This window comes from Oncorhynchus mykiss, chromosome 21 (genome assembly GCF_013265735.2).
Source record: "Oncorhynchus mykiss isolate Arlee chromosome 21, USDA_OmykA_1.1, whole genome shotgun sequence".
In the NCBI taxonomy this organism is placed as follows: domain Eukaryota; kingdom Metazoa; phylum Chordata; class Actinopteri; order Salmoniformes; family Salmonidae; genus Oncorhynchus; species Oncorhynchus mykiss.
In genome coordinates, this window is record NC_048585.1 from 58,262,390 (window position 1) to 58,279,889 (window position 17,500).

General features: G+C 47.2%; 1 protein-coding gene across 4 annotated transcripts in view; it reads right to left on the reverse strand.

Moving 5' to 3' along the window:
- The window catches only part of adam19a (ADAM metallopeptidase domain 19a), a 221,835-nt gene that overhangs the window by 93,199 nt on the left and 111,136 nt on the right, over positions 1-17,500 (reverse strand). For all 4 annotated transcript variants that reach the window (XM_036958283.1, XM_036958284.1, XM_036958282.1 and 1 more), the window contains exon 3: positions 14,945-15,021. In XM_036958283.1, the coding sequence (XP_036814178.1) occupies positions 14,945-15,021 (77 nt within the window). The remainder of the gene's footprint in view (positions 1-14,944; positions 15,022-17,500) is intronic.

A 17,500-nucleotide genomic window follows, 5' to 3' on the forward strand; every position in this document is an offset into this window, starting at 1 on the left:
TATATATATATATATATATATATATGTAGTTATATACACCCGCCTCCAGTGACCAAACACAGGCCTTTATTCAATTCAGTTCAGTTCCTCCACCTGCTGTTGTTCAGGCAGTGGCCCTGTGTAAAAACAATCAACACCAGCTCTGATACGGTCCACAACAACGGCAGGCTTTTTAGATGGACCACCCCACTTCTGTGAGGGATACAGCCTGGTCTCAGATCTGTTTTCCAACTGGCCTAACAATAACCCTAGAGTCTAGCAAGGCAGCACAAACTGACCTGGGACCAGACTTGGAAGCCTACTGCCTACCTTGGTCTCAATGGTACTCTGCCTAAATAAAGGGTAAATTAAATAAAACAAACACATGGCCACCATTTTGTCCTCCATCTTCAGATACAAGAGAAGCTGGGGGGGGGGGGGGGGGGGGGTACCCATGACCATAACATTACTCTACTGGTCAGGGACATTAAATACATGTATCTTATTGTAATAGCAATGGATTCCAGATATTATTTAAGAACATGTTTCATTGCCTAAATGGAATAAAATAAATATCAATGGTGAAGTACAAAACAACAACGACAATTGAAAATGCACGCGGGTGAATTGGTGTTAGACGCACGGCATACGTACGCACGTACGCACGCACGTACGCACGCACGCACACACACACACACACACACACACACACACACACACACACACACACACACAACGACTGAAAGGAGGCATTCATCACTCTGCCAAATAGGGTCAGGCAGCATTCCGGTTCTGGAACAGAGGTGATATAAGGCAACCAAACAAACGGATGGGAGGTCTAGCTTATGCCGTTTCCATTGGTTACAGTAGAACACTTATGAGGACCATCCACAGATGTCCTTGGTTAAGATAATGCTGACTGGCTATTATTATGATGTTTGCTGTGTGTGTGTGTGTGTGTGTGTGTGTGTGTGTGTGTGTGTGTGTGTGTGTGTGTGTGTGTGTGTGTGTGCGCGTGTGTGTGGGATAGAAGATGGAATAGTCTTTAGAAAACATCACCAACAGGCAGAGCAACATCACAACTGATGTAATGATGTCTGTCCTGTTCCCGTCCCAGTCGGTCTCTCCAAACAGGGACATCTAGGAAAACAGGAGTCTGGGATTCACATAGAGAGACTGGGACTGGCAGACTACCTCATATACGTAATAAGATCATGGTAGATTTCAGTCAGATCATGGTAGATTTCAGTCAGATCATGGTAGATTTCAGTCAGATCATGGTAGATTTCAGACAAATCATGGTAGATTTCAGTCAGATCATGGTAGATTTCAGACAAGTCGTGGTAGATTTCAGTCAGATCATGGTAGATTTCAGACAAATCATCGTAGATTTCAGTCAGATCATGGTAGATTTCAGACAAATCATCGTAGATTTCAGTCAGATCATGGTAGATTTCAGACAAATCATGGTAGATTTCAGTCAGATCATGGTAGATTTCAGTCAGATCATGGTAGATTTCAGACAAATCATGATAGATTTCAGTCAGATCATGGTAGATTTCAGACAAGTCGTGGTAGATTTCAGTCAGATCATGGTAGATTTCAGACAAATCATCGTAGATTTCAGTCAGATCATGGTAGATTTCAGACAAATCATGGTAGATTTCAGTCAGATCATGGTAGATTTCAGACAAATCATGGTAGATTTCAGTCAGATCATGGTAGATTTCAGTCAGATCATGGTAGATTTCAGTCAGATCATGGTAGATTTCAGACAAATCATGATAGATTTCAGTCAGATCATGGTAGATTTCAGTCAGATCATGGTAGATTTCATACTGGATGTGTGTGTCTGTGGTCACATGACATTTCTCCCAGACTAAGGAAGGACTGTAACACTAATTTGCCAGCGTGTATGTCCAGGGCCAGTCACCCTACGTCTGAATGTCCTTCGCTCCAGTCCCAAGCTCTGTTGCTGTCTAGGGATCAAGGTTAGGTGTTAGACTCAGTACTGCTGTGAATCATTAGGCTTGTGGAACATGATAATGCAGTTGCCGTCTCCACTTCTAATAGGATTTTGTTTGACATTGGATTGTGATGAATCTAGTCTTTCATTCAGCTTTGAAATAGAAAACAACAAAGGTATTGCTGTGATCCATCATGGCTCTGGCCTCAGTCTCTGGCCTCAGTCTCTGGCCTCAGTCTCTGGCCTCAGTCTCTGGCCTCAGTCTCTGGCCTCAGTCTCTGGCCTCAGTCTCTAGACTCTGGCCTCAGTCTCTGGCCTCAGACTCTGGACTCTGGCCTCAGTCTCTGGCCTCAGTCTCTGGCCTCAGACTCTGGACTCTGGCCTCAGACTCTGGACTCTGGCCTCAGTCTCTAGTCTCTGGCCTCAGTCTCTGGCCTCAGTCTCTGGTCTCAGTCTCTGGCCTCAGACTCTGGACTCTGGCCTCAGACTCTGGACTCTGGCCTCAGTCTCTAGTCTCTGGCCTCAGTCTCTGGCCTCAGTCTCTGGCCTCAGTCTCTGGCCTCAGTCTCTAGACTCTGGCCTCAGTCTCTGGCCTCAGACTCTGGACTCTGGCCTCAGTCTCTGGCCTCAGTCTCTGGCCTCAGACTCTGGACTCTGGCCTCAGACTCTGGACTCTGGCCTCAGTCTCTAGTCTCTGGCCTCAGTCTCTGGCCTCAGTCTCTGGCCTCAGTCTCTGGCCTCAGTCTCTGGCCTCAGTCTCTAGACTCTGGCCTCAGTCTCTGGCCTCAGTCTCTGGCCTCAGACTCTGGACTCTGGCCTCAGACTCTGGACTCTGGCCTCAGTCTCTAGACTCTGGCCTCAGTCTCTGGCCTCAGACTCTGGACTCTGGCCTCAGTCTCTGGCCTCAGTCTCTGGCCTCAGACTCTGGACTCTGGCCTCAGACTCTGGACTCTGGCCTCAGTCTCTAGTCTCTGGCCTCAGTCTCTGGCCTCAGTCTCTGGCCTCAGTCTCTGGCCTCAGACTCTGGACTCTGGCCTCAGACTCTGGACTCTGGCCTCAGTCTCTAGTCTCTGGCCTCAGTCTCTGGCCTCAGTCTCTGGCCTCAGTCTCTGGCCTCAGTCTCTAGACTCTGGCCTCAGTCTCTGGCCTCAGACTCTGGACTCTGGCCTCAGTCTCTGGCCTCAGTCTCTGGCCTCAGTCTCTGGCCTCAGTCTCTGGCCTCAGTCTCTAGTCTCTGGCCTCAGTCTCTGGCCTCAGACTCTGGACTCTGGCCTCAGACTCTGGACTCTGGCCTCAGTCTCTAGTCTCTGGCCTCAGTCTCTGGCCTCAGTCTCTGGCCTCAGTCTCTGGCCTCAGTCTCTAGACTCTGGCCTCAGTCTCTGGACTCTGGCCTCAGTCTCTAGTCTCTGGCCTCAGTCTCTGGCCTCAGTCTCTGGCCTCAGTCTCTGGCCTCAGTCTCTAGTCTCTGGACTCTGGCCTGAGTCTCTGGCCTCAGTCTCTGGCCTCAGTCTCTGGCCTCAGTCTCTGGCCTCAGACTCTAGACTCTGGCCTCAGTCTCTAGTCTCTGGCCTGAGTCTCTGGCCTCAGTCTCTAGACTCTGGCCTCAGTCTCTGGCCTCAGTCTCTAGTCTCTGGCCTCATTCTCTGGCATCAGTCTCTGGCCTCAGTCTCTGGCCTCAGTCTCTAGACTCTGGCCTCAGTCTCTGGCCTCAGTCTCTAGTCTCTGGCCTCAGACTCTAGACTCTGGCCTCAGTCTCTGGCATCAGTCTCTGGCCTCAGTCTCTGGCCTCAGTCTCTAGACTCTGGCCTCAGTCTCTGGCCTCAGTCTCTAGTCTCTGGCCTCAGACTCTAGACTCTGGCCTCAGTCTCTAGTCTCTGGCCTCAGTCTCTGGCCTCAGTCTCTGGCATCAGTCTCTGGCCTCAGTCTCTGGACTCTGGCCTCAGTCTCTGGCCTCAGTCTCTGGCCTCAGTCTCTAGTCTCTGTCCCCAGTCTCTGGCCTCAGTCTCTGGACTCTGGCCTGAGTCTCTGGCCTCAGTCTCTGGCCTCAGTCTCTAGACTCTGTCCCCAGTCTCTGGCCTCATTCTCTGTCCCCAGTCGCATTCTCTAGTCTTTGGCCTCAATCTCTGGCCTCAGTCTCTGTCCTCAGTCTCTGTCCCCAGTCGCTGGCCGCATTCTCTAGTCTCTGGCCTCAATCTCTGGCCTCAGTCTCTGTCCCCAGTCTCTGGCCACATTCTCTAGTCTCTGGGTTCCAGTCTCTGGCCTCTGGCCACATTCTCTAGTCTCTGGGTTCCAGTCTCTGGTCTCTGGGTTCTAGTCTCTGGACTCAGTCTCTGGTCTCTGGGTTCTAGTCTCTGGACTCAGTCTCTGGTCTCTGGGTTCTAGTCTCTGGACTCAGTCTCTGGGTTCTAGTCTCTGGCCGCATTCTCTAGTCTCTGGCCGCATTCTCTGGTCTCTGGCCACATTCTCTAGTCTCTGGCCACATTCTCTAGTCTCTGGCCACATTCTCTGGTCTCTGGCCACATTCTCTGGTCTCTGGCCGCATTCTCTGGTCTCTGGCCGCATTCTCTAGTCTCTGGCCACATTCTCTAGTCTCTGGCCACATTCTCTAGTCTCTGGGTTCTAGTATCTGTCCCCAGTCTCTGGACTCAGTCTCTGGTCTCAGTCTCTGGCCTCTGGACTCAGTCTCTGGCCTCTGGCCACATTCTCTAGTCTCTGGGTTCTAGTCTCTGGCCCCAGGCTCTGGTCTCAGGCTCTGGCCTCAGTCTCTGGTCGTTAAAATAGCAAGAATGAGCTTTGACAGACAGACCAGGCTGCTGTGTTCTCAGGAAGAGCCTTTGGGAAAAGGACAGGGATCTGTCATCGGAGAGACGCAGGTGTGTGTGTGTGTGTGTGTGTGTGTGTGTGTGTGTGTGTGTGTGTGTGTGTGAGAGAGAGGGACAGGAAATGTGGAACACAGAGCAGTCATTTCCGAAGGAGTCTGGGATTCTCCCCCGTTTAAACATGCCTTCCTTTACACAAACCAAATATTTCATAGCTACAAGTCTACAGGGCCAGACTCACGTCACTCAAACACGACCATCTGTTTGGTGTTCTCCCTCTCTCTCTCTACCTCTCTCTCTCCCTCTCTCCATCTCCCTCTCTCTCTCTCTCCCTCTCTCCCTCCCTCTCTCTCTCCCTCTCTCTCTCCCTCACCCTCTCTCTCTCTCCCTCTCTCCCTCTCTCTCTCCCTCTCTCTCTCCCTCGCCCTCTCTCCCCCTCTCTCAATTCAATTCAATTCAAAGGTCTCGATTGGCATGGGAAACATGTGTTTACATTGCAAAAGCAAATACAATAGACAATAAACAAAAGGGAAATAAACAAGGGAAACATTAGTAAATTACACTTACACTCACAAATGTATATCAATTCAATTCAAGGGGCTTTATTGGCATGGGACACACGTGTTAACATTGCCAAAGCAAGTGAAATAGATAATAAACAAATGTGAAATAAACAATAAACAATTAACAGTAAACATTACACACAAAAGTTCCAAAGGAAAAGAGACATTTCAAATGTCATATTATGTCTATATACTGGTGGCGTAACGATGTGTTGAAGTAAAAAAGGGTAAATAAATAAACATAAACATGGGTTGTATTTACAATGGTGTTTGTTCTTCACCGGTTGCCCCTTTCTTGTGGCAACAGGTCACAAATCTTGCTGCTGTGATGGCACACTGTAATTTTAACAGCTAACATTTATGCCGATGGTGGACAACCTTGTTTTACTCCTCTTGACAGTTTCAAACTTTTAGACATGTAGCCATTATTTACTATTTTACAACTGGGGTTACAATACCCGTTGTATAAGAGATTCTCCAAAATTGAAATATTATAGGCATTTATATATAAACTCCAGTCGTACTTTATCAAAGGCCTTTTTAAAGTCAGCTATGAAAACCAGGCCTGATTTCCCAGATATTTCATATTTGTTCTATCGTTTCCAGTACTTGTCTTATATTGTAAAGGATGAATTATATCAGACAATAACGTTTTAAATTCAATGCGCTAAGCACGTAGCTAGAATTTTTACATCACAACACTGAAGTGTAAGAGGTCTCCAATTGTTTAAATGGATTGGATCTTTATATTTACCACTTGGATCCTGTTTCAGTAATAATGATATCAGACCTTCTTGTTGCGTGTCCGATAATCTACCATTTATAAAGGAGTGGTTAAAACATACAAATAACGGTCCTCTGAGTATATAAAAAAAGTTTGGTATATCCCCACTGGTATGCTATCTAGCCCTGGAGTTTTCCCAGACTTATACCACCCCTACCTTGTCACAACACAACTGATTGGCTCAAACGCATAAAGAAATTCCACAAGTTATAATAAGGCACAACTGTTAATTGAAATGCATTCCAGGTGACTACCTCATGAAGCTGGTTAAGAGAATGCCAAGAGTATTCAATGCTGCCATCAAGGCAAAGGGTAGCTACTTTGAAGAATCTCAAATATAAAATATATTTTGATTTGTTTAACACTTTTTGGGTTACTACATCAATCCAAATGTGTTTCTTCATTATTTTTATGTCTTCACTAATATTCTACAATTTAGAAAATAGTAAAAAAAATAAAGACAAACCCTGGAATGAGTAGGCGTGTCCAAAATTTTGAGTGGTACTGTATATGTTGAAGAGGGTGGGGCTCAAGCTGCATCCCTGTCTCACCCCACAGCCCTGTGGAAAGACGTGTGTTTTTTGCCAAATTTAACCGCACACTTGTTTGTGTACATGGATTTTATAACGTCATATGCTTTTCCCCCAACATGCCTTTTCATCAATTTATATGGTAGACCCTAATGGTCTGTTTGTTTGTCAATTAGGGTGTGCAGGGTGAATATGTGGTCTGTTGTACGGTAATTTGGTAAAAAGCCAATTCGACATTTCCTCAGTACATTGTTTTCACTGAGGAAATGTACGAGTCTGCTGTTAATGATAATGCAGAGGAATTCCCCAAGGTTGCTGTTGACACATATCCCATGGTAGTTATTGGGATCACATTTTACTCGTCTTTTGTGGATTGGGGCTGATCAGTCCTCGGTTTCAAATATTGGGGAAGATGTCAGAGCTGAGGATTATGTTAAAGAGTTTAGTATAGCCAATTGGAATTTGTGAACTGTATATTTTATAATATAATTTAGGACACCATCAACAGCCTAGTGGTTAGAGTGTAGGGGCGGTAGGTAGCCTAGTGGTTAGAGTGTAGGGGCGGCAGGTAGCCTAGTGGTTAGAGTGTAGGGGCGGCAGGTAGCCTACTGGTTAGAGTGTAGGGGCGGCAGGTAGCCTACTGGTTAGAGTGTAGGGGCGGCAGGTAGCCTAGTGGTTAGAGTGCAGGGGCGGCAGGTAGCCTAGTGGTTAGAGTGCAGGGGCGGCAGGTAGCCTAGTGGTTAGAGTGCAGGGGCGGCAGGTAACCTAGTGGTTAGAGTGTAGGGGCGGCAGGTAGCCTAGTGGTTAGAGTGTAGGGGCGGCAGGTAGCCCAGTGGGTAGAGTGTAGGGGCGGCAGGTAGCCCAGTGGTTAGAGTGTAGGGGCGGCAGGTAGCCCAGTGGTTAGAGTGTAGGGGCGGCAGGTAGCCTAGTGGTTAGAGTGTAGGGGCGGCAGGTAGCCTAGTGGTTAGAGTGTAGGGGGGGGCAGGTTGCCTAGTGGTTAGAGTGTAGGGGCGGCAGGTAGCCTAGTGGTTAGAGTGTAGGGGCGGCAGGTAGCCTAGTGGTTAGAGTGTAGGGGCGGCAGGGGCGGCAGGTAGCCTAGTGGTTAGAGTGTTGGGGTGGCAGGTAGCCTAGTGGTTAGAGTGTAGGGGCGGCAGGTAGCCTAGTGTTTAGAGTGTAGGGGCGGCAGGTAGCCTAGTGGTTAGAGTGTAGGGGCGGCAGGTAGCCTAGTGGTTAGTGTGTAGGGGCGGCAGGTAGCCTAGTGGTTAGAGTGTAGGGGCGGCAGGTAGCCTAGTGGTTAGAGTGTAGGGGCGGCAGGTAGCCTAGTGGTTAGAGTGTAGGGGCGGCGGGTAGCCTAGTGGTTAGAGTGTAGGGGCGGCGGGTAGCCTAGTGGTTAGAGTGTAGGGGCGGCAGGTAGCCTAGTGGTTAGAGTGTAGGGGCGGCAGGTAGCCTAGTGGTTAGAGTGTAGGGGTGGCAGGTAGCCTAGTGGTTAGAGTGTAGGGGTGGCAGGTAGCCTAGTGGTTAGAGTGTAGGGGTGGCAGGTAGCCTAGTGGTTAGAGTGTAGGGGCGGCAGGTAGCCTAGTGGTTAGAGTGTAGGGGCGGCAGGTAGCCTAGTGGTTAGAGTGTAGGGGCGGCAGGTAGCCTAGTGGTTAGAGTGTAGGGGCGGCAGGTAGCCTAGTGGTTAGAGCGCTGGGCCAGTAACCGAAATGTTGCTCGATTGAATCCCCGAGCTGACAAGGTAAAAAAATCTGCCGTTCTGCCCCTGAACAAGGCAGTTAACCCACTGTTCCTCGGCCTAGTTAAATTAAGGTTAAATAAAAAATAAATACAAATCTATAGCATTTCTTAATATTATTCAGCTCCTTTGGCTTTGATGCCTCATGATTGCTCTGTTAATGTAGACTGTAATTTTGCTGTGATCTGATAAGGGTGTCAGTGGGCTGACTGTGAACGCTGTGAGAGACTCTGAGTTGAGGTCAGTGATAAAGTAGGCAACACTACTACTGCCAAGAGATTAACTATATGTGTACCTACTACAGTCCCCTCGAAGCCTACCTCGAAGACTGTGTACATATCCAGCGTGTGACAGCGCTGCAGGAGTTGTGACCCATTTTTGTTGGTTATGTTGCCGTAGTTGTGTCTAGGTGGGCATATGTGGGAGGGAATGCTGTCACCTCCAGGTACGTGTTTGTCCCTCTGGGTGCTGAGGTTGTCAGGTTCTTGTCCAGTTTTGGCCAGTTCTGGCATTTAGGTCGCCACAGACAAGTACATGTCCCTGGACCTGGAAATGAGTGATCTCCTTCTCTAGGATGGAGAAACTGTCTTCATTAAAGTATGGGGATTCTAGTGGGGGGATATAGGTAGCACACAGGAGGACATTTTTCTCTGTTGAGATCATTTCCTTATTAATTTCTTGCCAAATGTAAAATGTTCCTGTTTTGACTAATTTAATAGAGTGGGTTAGGTCTGCTCTAAACCAAATTAGCATACTGAGTCTCTTCCCTGTTTCACACCTGGTAGTTTGGTGGATGGGACTACCAGCTCTCTGTAACCTAGAGGGTAACCAGTTGGTACATCTCCTGTATACCACCCACCTGGTAGTGTGGTGGATGGGACTACCAGCTCTCTGTAACCTAGAGGGCAACCAGTTGGTACATCTCCTGTATACCACCCACCTGGTAGTGTGGTGGATGGGACTACCAGCTCTCTGTAACCTAGAGGGCAACCAGTTGGTACATCTCCTGTTTACCATGTTTCTTGTAGGATGACAATGTCTGCATTTCTGATTTATTGGACGAAGTCTCGTTTCCAAAGACAGTGGACATCAGACGTTGTATATTCCATCTCTCTCTCTCTCTCTCTCTCTTCTCTCTCTTCTCTCTGTCTCTCTCTTCTCTCTGTCTCTCTCTGTCTCTGTCTCTGTCTCTGTCTCTGTCTCTGTCTCTCTCTCTCTCTCTCTCCCTCTCTCTCTTTCTCTCTTTCCATCTCTCTTTCTCTCTCTCTCTTTCTCTCTCTCTCTTTCTCTCTCTTTATGAAGAAACTGTGGTAGCCTCGGCTTACCTCCGCATGGAAAGGCGTGGCTCCAAACGACTCACCCTAAATCGTTCGCTACATACTTTAGTGTGAAACAGAACATCATTGAAGTCGTTTGTGGTGACGAGAGGCACGAGGGGTGTTGTACAAAGTCATCGGCGATTGGATCGTCTCTAACCAATCACATTATCAGCCCACCGCTTTTACCCACGTGTGTTCCAACCCATCGGGTTCTAGACCAGTCAGAAGGCCCCGTTCGGCATTCGGTGAAGGGTCGGTGAAGTACTCAGACCCAGACTCATTCCAGAGAAGAAACTGAAGTCCGTGGCTGTGCCGTAACGTTTGGCCAGAGCAAGGAGTCTGGGTAGCCAGGTTTTGGCTCCAGCTCAATCTGCCCGTCCTTCTTAACGCCGTGGCGCCGACATCCTCCGTGGATTATAGCAGATTACCAGAACAAAGCCCATTTATTGATTTTAATCAATTCAAATCAGCCATTACAGCCAAGGGGCTACAGCCCAGTTCAAACAACCTCATTTCGGGAGGAAATCGATCTGGCTCTCAGATAATGAAAAGGTTTCTAAAACGTATTGTTTTGAAGTAGAACTCTCTCAGAGGATTTAAGTCCTTATTAACACCTTGGCAGGTACATAGAAATATAATCCACCCATAAAACCCACCTATTGACTTGAATGGGATTTTTTTCGTTCTAGGAAATGTATTTCTATGCTGAGGTCAATCAGGTAATCCAAGTATTGATGATGGTTCTTGCTGCTCTCAACATATTTGCGAGGTTCTTCTCATCATTATGCATGATGATGAATTGCATGTATGTTCTCCATTATTAACATAGAGCTATACATATCGTCCCAGGGGGGGGGGGAGTAGAGAATGTAATCAAGGCGTAAAGCATTCCATTATCATAAATTGAGAGCTTACACTTAATCTAACCGGCAACAGAAATGTAAAATTAATGCATGTCTTTAAAAAGATCCATCTCTGTAATTGTTGCTGTGTACTTTGTGTGTGTGTGTGTGTGTGTGTGTGTGTGTGTGTGTGTGTGTGTGTGTGTGTGTGTGTGTGTGTGTGTGTGTGCCTGCAAGAAAGAGATATACAGAGGCAGAGGCAGAGACAGAGACGTACGGAGAGGAGCCAATCAGAGACGTATCGAGGGGTGCAAATCAGAGACAGAGATGGACCAAGAGGAGCCAATCAGAGATAGAGATGTACAGAGAGGAGCCAATCAGAGATATAAACGTACCGAGAGGAGCCAATCCTAGATAGAGAGGTACCGAGCGGAGCCAATCCTAGATAGAGAGGTACCGAGAGGAGCCAATCCTAGATAGAGAGGTACAGAGAGGAGCCAATCCTAGATAGAGAGGTACAGAGAGGAGCCAATCCTAGATAGAGAGGTACAGAGAGGAGCCAATCCTAGATAGAGAGGTACAGAGAGGAGCCAATCCTAGATAGAGAGGTACAGAGAGGAGCCAATCAGAGATAGAGACGTCCCGGGAGGAGCCAATCAGAGATAGAGAGGTACCGAGAGGAGCCAATTCAAATTCACTGAATAATATGTCCAATTGTTTTGCTCACATTAACGTTTAATATCTGATGAATACTCCATTGGTACGGTTTTAATAATGCAGTACATTTCTGCAATTTGTTCTCTTAGCCAGGAAAACTGCACTCTCCCTTTCTGAGACTCAAACATAAACACACGTTTGGACCTTACGACATCAGACATACACACAGAAAAGCCATTCCGGGCAGTGAGATACTCTTTTAGTGGCTTGTCCAGGATGACTGTTTAACCAGCAGGAGCATCATCACCTCCCTGATATTTGACCCTGAGTGGGCTGGGGGGCATTAGTGTCAAACCTCACTAATCCCTCTTCAGATGGACTGGGGCAGTCTCAGTCTCAGTCTCTCTCTCTCTCTCTCTCTCTCTCTCTCTCTCTCTCTCTCTCTCTCTCTCTCTCTCTCTCTCTCTACTAAAATAACTCAGAGTTAGAGATAATATATGAAGGTTTAGCTGGGTTAGTCATGAGAAACAGCAGTTTAGTTGACCTGGGTTAGTCATGAGAAACAGCAGTTTAGTTGACCTGGGTTAGTCATGAGAAACACCAAAGGAATCCGAGTGAATGCCATGTTAATTACTGTATATGTCTGTTGGTCTTGCAGGGTCTTACATCATCTGGCATCATAACAGTCCCATTCCCTCTCAGCTCTCGCTATCTTCTGGTATCTATTGTCAAAGATCTGAAGTTGGAGTCAAAACAGCATTACACCATAAAAATCAACCCTCCCCCTCGCTGGTCCTCTTCCAACCAGACCCATCTGGGATGGGCGGTCCATTAATACAAAAAGAGGCAGTAAATATTTCCCAGTTTCCCCTAGTTGGCCGCCTGAGTTCCCCCGGGCCCTCTCCTGTTTCTCTGGAACTCTCTCTCTAAATTACATTCTGTGGGCCAGACAAAACCTCTGGACTAGAGGCTCACACGGGGTTAAAATAAACCCAGATGCTGCCAAGTAACATTTTCTGTGTCTCTGAAATACAGTCGGTTGTACTTTGTGCCTCTGTGCCCCAGTCTCAAGCTGTGCAAATGGACAACCCTCCCCATCTCTCTGTGGCTTGTCTTCTCATTGGGCGCCGGCTCACTGTCTCTCTGTGGCTTGTCTTCTCATTGGGCGCCGGCTCACCGTCTCTCTGTGGCTTGTCTTCTCATTGGGCGCCGGCTCACTGTCTCTCTGTGGCTTGTCTTCTCATTGGGCGCCGGCTCACCGTCTCTCTGTGGCTTGTCTTCTCATTGGGCGCCGGCTCACTGTCTCTCTGTGGCTTGTCTTCTCATTGGGCGCTGGCTCACCGTCTCTCTGTGGTTTGTCTTCTCATTGGGAGCCGGCTCACCGTCTCTCTATGGCTTGTCTTCTCATTGGGCGCCGGCTCACGGTCTCTCTGTGGCTTGTCTTCTCATTGGGCGCCGGCTCACGGTCTCTCTGTGGCTTGTCTTCTCATTGGGCACCGGCTCACGGTCTCTCTGTGGCTTGTCTTCTCATTGGGCGCCGGCTCACCGTCTCTCTGTGGCTTGTCTTCTCATTGGGCGCCGGCTTACCATCTCTCTGTGGCTTGTCTTCTCATTAGGCGCCGGCTCACCGTCTCTCTGTGGCTTGTCTTCTCATTGGGCGCTGGCTCACCGTATCTCTGTGGCTTGTCTTCTCATTGGGCGCCGGCTCACCGTATCTCTGTGGCTTGTCTTCTCATTGGGCGCCGGCTCACCGTCTCTCTGTGGCTTGTCTTCTCATTGGGCGCCGGCTCACTGTCTCTCTGCGTCAGCTTTACTACGTTTACTACATTGTTTTTAAGTAACTCAAACCATATTTCAGCTTCCATGCTGCAACACTGAATTGAGTCGCTTCAACTTGCCTCTCTTACTCCACATAAATACAGTCTGCCAGCTAGTCTACAAAGACTTAACTCTCCTAACATATCATCCTTCCCTTCGTGGGAGAGCTGGAGAGCAATACAAGTGATTGTTTACCTTGTAAGTCATGGCACGTTTCCAGCGAGAAACCGGTCTTGATGTTTACCTCTATGGCCTTGAACGAGTCTCCAACAACCCCCATAGTGCTGAATGCTCATTCTGCTTAGCTTGGGTCTCCATTGTTCCAGGGGATCTATTTCCTGTCTCTCTAGCCTGTGTTCTAGTGGTTCAGTGGTCAGTTTCCAGGTCATTTACAACTTGTGTTTTCAGTTGTAAAATTTGTTGGCACACAAATAAAATCCCAACAAATATGGAATTCAATTTTCAGAACAGTAGCTCGTAGCAGAACCGTAGCTCTGTTTATGATGTTGGTGAACAGTAACTGCAGTGTTCAAACACAAAAGTACAAAATTAAAACCACCCAGTGTTCAACGTCAACATTGCTATGCTTATCATCTATCAGCAATTTTTTCCCATCTCCACATTTTTATATATTTATTTAAGCTTTATTTAACTTTTATCTAACTAGGCAAGTCAGTTAAGAACAAATTCTTATTTACAATGATGGCCTACCGGGGAACAGTGGGTTAACTGCCTTGTTCAGGGGCAGAAGGACAGATTTTTGACCTTATCAGCTCAGGGATTCAGTCCACCAACCTTTCGGTTACTGGCCCAACGCTCTAACCTCTAGGCTACCTGCCGCCCCTCCACTTTAACCACTAGGCTACCTACCGCCCCTACACTCTAACCACTAGGCAACCTGCCGCCCCTCCACTTTAACCACTAGGCTACCTGCTGCCCCTACACTCTAACCACTAGGCTACCTGCCTCCACACTCTAACCACTAGGCTACCTGCTGCCCCTACACTCTAACCTCTAGGCTACCTGCCGCCCCTACACTCTAACCTCTAGGCTACCTGCCGCCCCTACACTCTAACCTCTAGGCTACCTGCCGCCCCTACACTCTAACCACTAGGCTACCTGCCGCCCCTACACTCTAACCTCTAGGCTACCTGCCGCCCCGGTTCAAGTACACGACAAAAAGGTGTCCGCCCAGAAAATCCACATCCCATATCAAATCCTTCCCATGGGAATCACTTACGCTCCATAACCGTCAGAAACAGTTTCGACTTTCTCATACAACATTGGATGTCTCTCATAATATCCTTTCAATCTTTAATAACCCATTTTAGGAGGAGGTTGAGAAGGCAGACACTGCAGCGAGAGCGTGAGGAAGCCTTGAGAACTGGTAATGTAGAATGGGGCTAAGACCTCAGAGGAAAATAAATGGATTGTCCTGAATGAAAGGAGGACAGGGTGAAACAGCGAAGGACAGGAAAAAGAGAGAAAGACAGTTAGATGGCTTGAGACACGTCTGTCTGTCTGTCTGTCTGTCTGTCTGTGTCTGTCTGTCTGTCTGTCTGTCTGTCTGTCTCTGTCTGTCTGTCTGTCTGTCTGTCTGTCTGTCTGTCTGTCTGTCTGTCTGTCTGTCTGTGTGTCTCTCTGTGTCTCTCTCTCTCTCTCTCTCTCTCTCTCTCTCTCTCTCTCTCTCGCTCTCTCTCTCGCTCTCTCTGTATATTTTCACACATTGCTGGGGGAAAAGGAGAGAGTAGGGTAGTGTTAGATTTCAGATAGGGATGGTGGCTGACAGATAAGGGTACAAGTCTGGCCTCTACGATACGGACACACACACCCACACACACACACACACACACTAACACACACACACACACACACACACACACACACACACACACACACACACACACATACACACACACATACACACACACTTACTGATTCCGTTCCACTTGTAGTACCAGTTCAAGGTTGTTGGAGGACAGCACTATTTCCCCTCTGTCTGGATACTGGTCCTGTAAATGGAAGACAAACCATGATGAGAGGACAGAACTGGTAATGTTACACTACCCATGATGAGAGGACAGAACTGGTAATGTTACACTACCCATGATGAGAGGACAGAACTGGTAATGTTACACTACCCATGACGAGAGGACAGAACTGGTAATGTTACACTACCCATGATGAGAGGACAGAACTGGTAATGTTACACTACCCATGATGAGAGGACAGAACTGGTAATGTGACACTACCCATGATGAGAGGACAGAACTGGTAATGTTACACTACCCATGATGAGAGGACAGAACTGGTAATGTTACACTACCCATGATGAGAGGACAGCACTTGGGTAATGTCACACTACCCATGATGAGAGGACAGAACTTGGGTAATGTCACACTACCCATGATGAGAGGACATAACTGGTAATGTGACATTACCCATGATGAGAGGACAGAACTTGGGTAATGTCACACTACCCATGATGAGAGGACAGAACTTGGGTAATGTCACACTACCCACGATGAGAGGACAGAACTGTTAATGTGACACTACCCATGATGAGAGGACAGAACTTGGGTAATGTCACACTACCCATGATGAGAGGACAGAACTTGGGTAATGTCACACTTCCCATGATGAGAGGACAGAACTGGTAATGTGACACTACCCATGATGAGAGGACATAGCTGGTAATGTTACACTACCCATGATGAGAGGACAGAACTGGTAATGTGACACTACCCATGATGAGAGGACAGAACTGGTAATGTCACACTACCCACGATGAGAGGACAGAACTGGTAATGTGACACTACCCATGATGAGAGGACAGAACTTGGGTAATGTCACACTACCCATGATGAGAGGACAGAACTTGGGTAATGTCACACTACCCATGATGAGAGGACAGAACTGGTAATGTGACACTACCCATGATGAGAGGACATAGCTGGTAATGTTACACTACCCATGATGAGAGGACAGAACTGGTAATGTGACACTACCCATGATGAGAGGACAGAACTGGTAATGTTACACTACCCATGATGAGAGGACAGAACTGGTAATGTGACACTACCCATGATGAGAGGACAGAACTGGTAATGTTACACTACCCATGACGAGAGGACAGAACTGGTAATGTGACACTACCCATGATGAGAGGACAGAACTTGGGTAATGTCACACCATTCATATTTGTGATTAAAAAAAAACCTTTCCTACATTGTACCGTCAGGACATCATTTAGAGGTAACAAAGGTGTAATTAATTAACAGACTGTAATAAATAATCAATAATGGCTACAGCTTTATTTCTAAAAAAACCATTCTACTTCTCAATGAGAAAGAAGGATGTGGTGATACTATAGAAAGGTGGACAGATTACCGTGTAACTCATAATGGTAGAAAACATCTGTCAACATACTGTGGGATGTAGTTCTTTTCTTCAGCAATGATCAATTTGGACAAATCAGGATTTCGCAGGTGCTCACATATTTAAAAAAAATATTTGGTGGGTATGGAAGTGGTAGGGGACATTTTGGCCCAGAGACTGAGAGACTGAATCTGGCTGAGAGTTACTGTTAAGAGGGATGTAGACTTCCCTAGTCGTGTTAGTATATTTTCCCCCCACTTCCAGGATATAATTGAGCATCTGATGCAATTACGCTAGATTTTAGTTCTGGGTGTCCAAGATTAACATAGTTGTCATATCAAATTAAGAGGATGGATAGCCTACGATGCAATGCAGATACACATCACCACACTGCATATACCACACATTAAAAACCACACAAAAAAATCACTAAAAGCAAAGAGAGAAAGCGAGAGAGAGAGAGACACTGCACCAACCAATACATTATGCTTTTACCGACCGACTGTAAGCTTCCCTATACCCTGCCAACCAACCATTTAAAAAAAAAAAACATTTCTAATCCAACTCGTGATTTTTTTTTTTTGTGAAAAGACACTGTAAGCCCCATATAATCGTTGGCTCTTCATATTGGGTCTATTGGGTTTTCAGGCACCGGCTCTATGAGAAATAGGCATGTGTTGGCGGTAGGCAGCGCTGGGTTTACTGATAGACACAACACCCTGTGTGCGAGGTGGAAACGGCCTTTTCATGTCATGTGCAGAACCCTTCCACGTAAACACTCCAGCAGTGAGAACACAGCCTGAGACACTCATGTAGCCTGCACCCTATTCCCTACATAGTGCACTTCTTTTACACCAGACCACCATGGGCTCTGGTGTAAAAGTAGTGCACTAAATAGGGGGAAAAGGGTGCCATACAAAGTGATGATTCAATACTCCCACCTGTCCTAGTTACAGATGGATAGGAATGAGGGATGTTACAGATGGATAGGAATGAGGGATGTTACAGATGGATAGGAATGAGGGATTTTACAGATGGCTATGAATGTGGGATGTTACAGATGGATAGGAATGAGGGATGTTACAGATGGATAGGAATGAGGGATGTTACAGA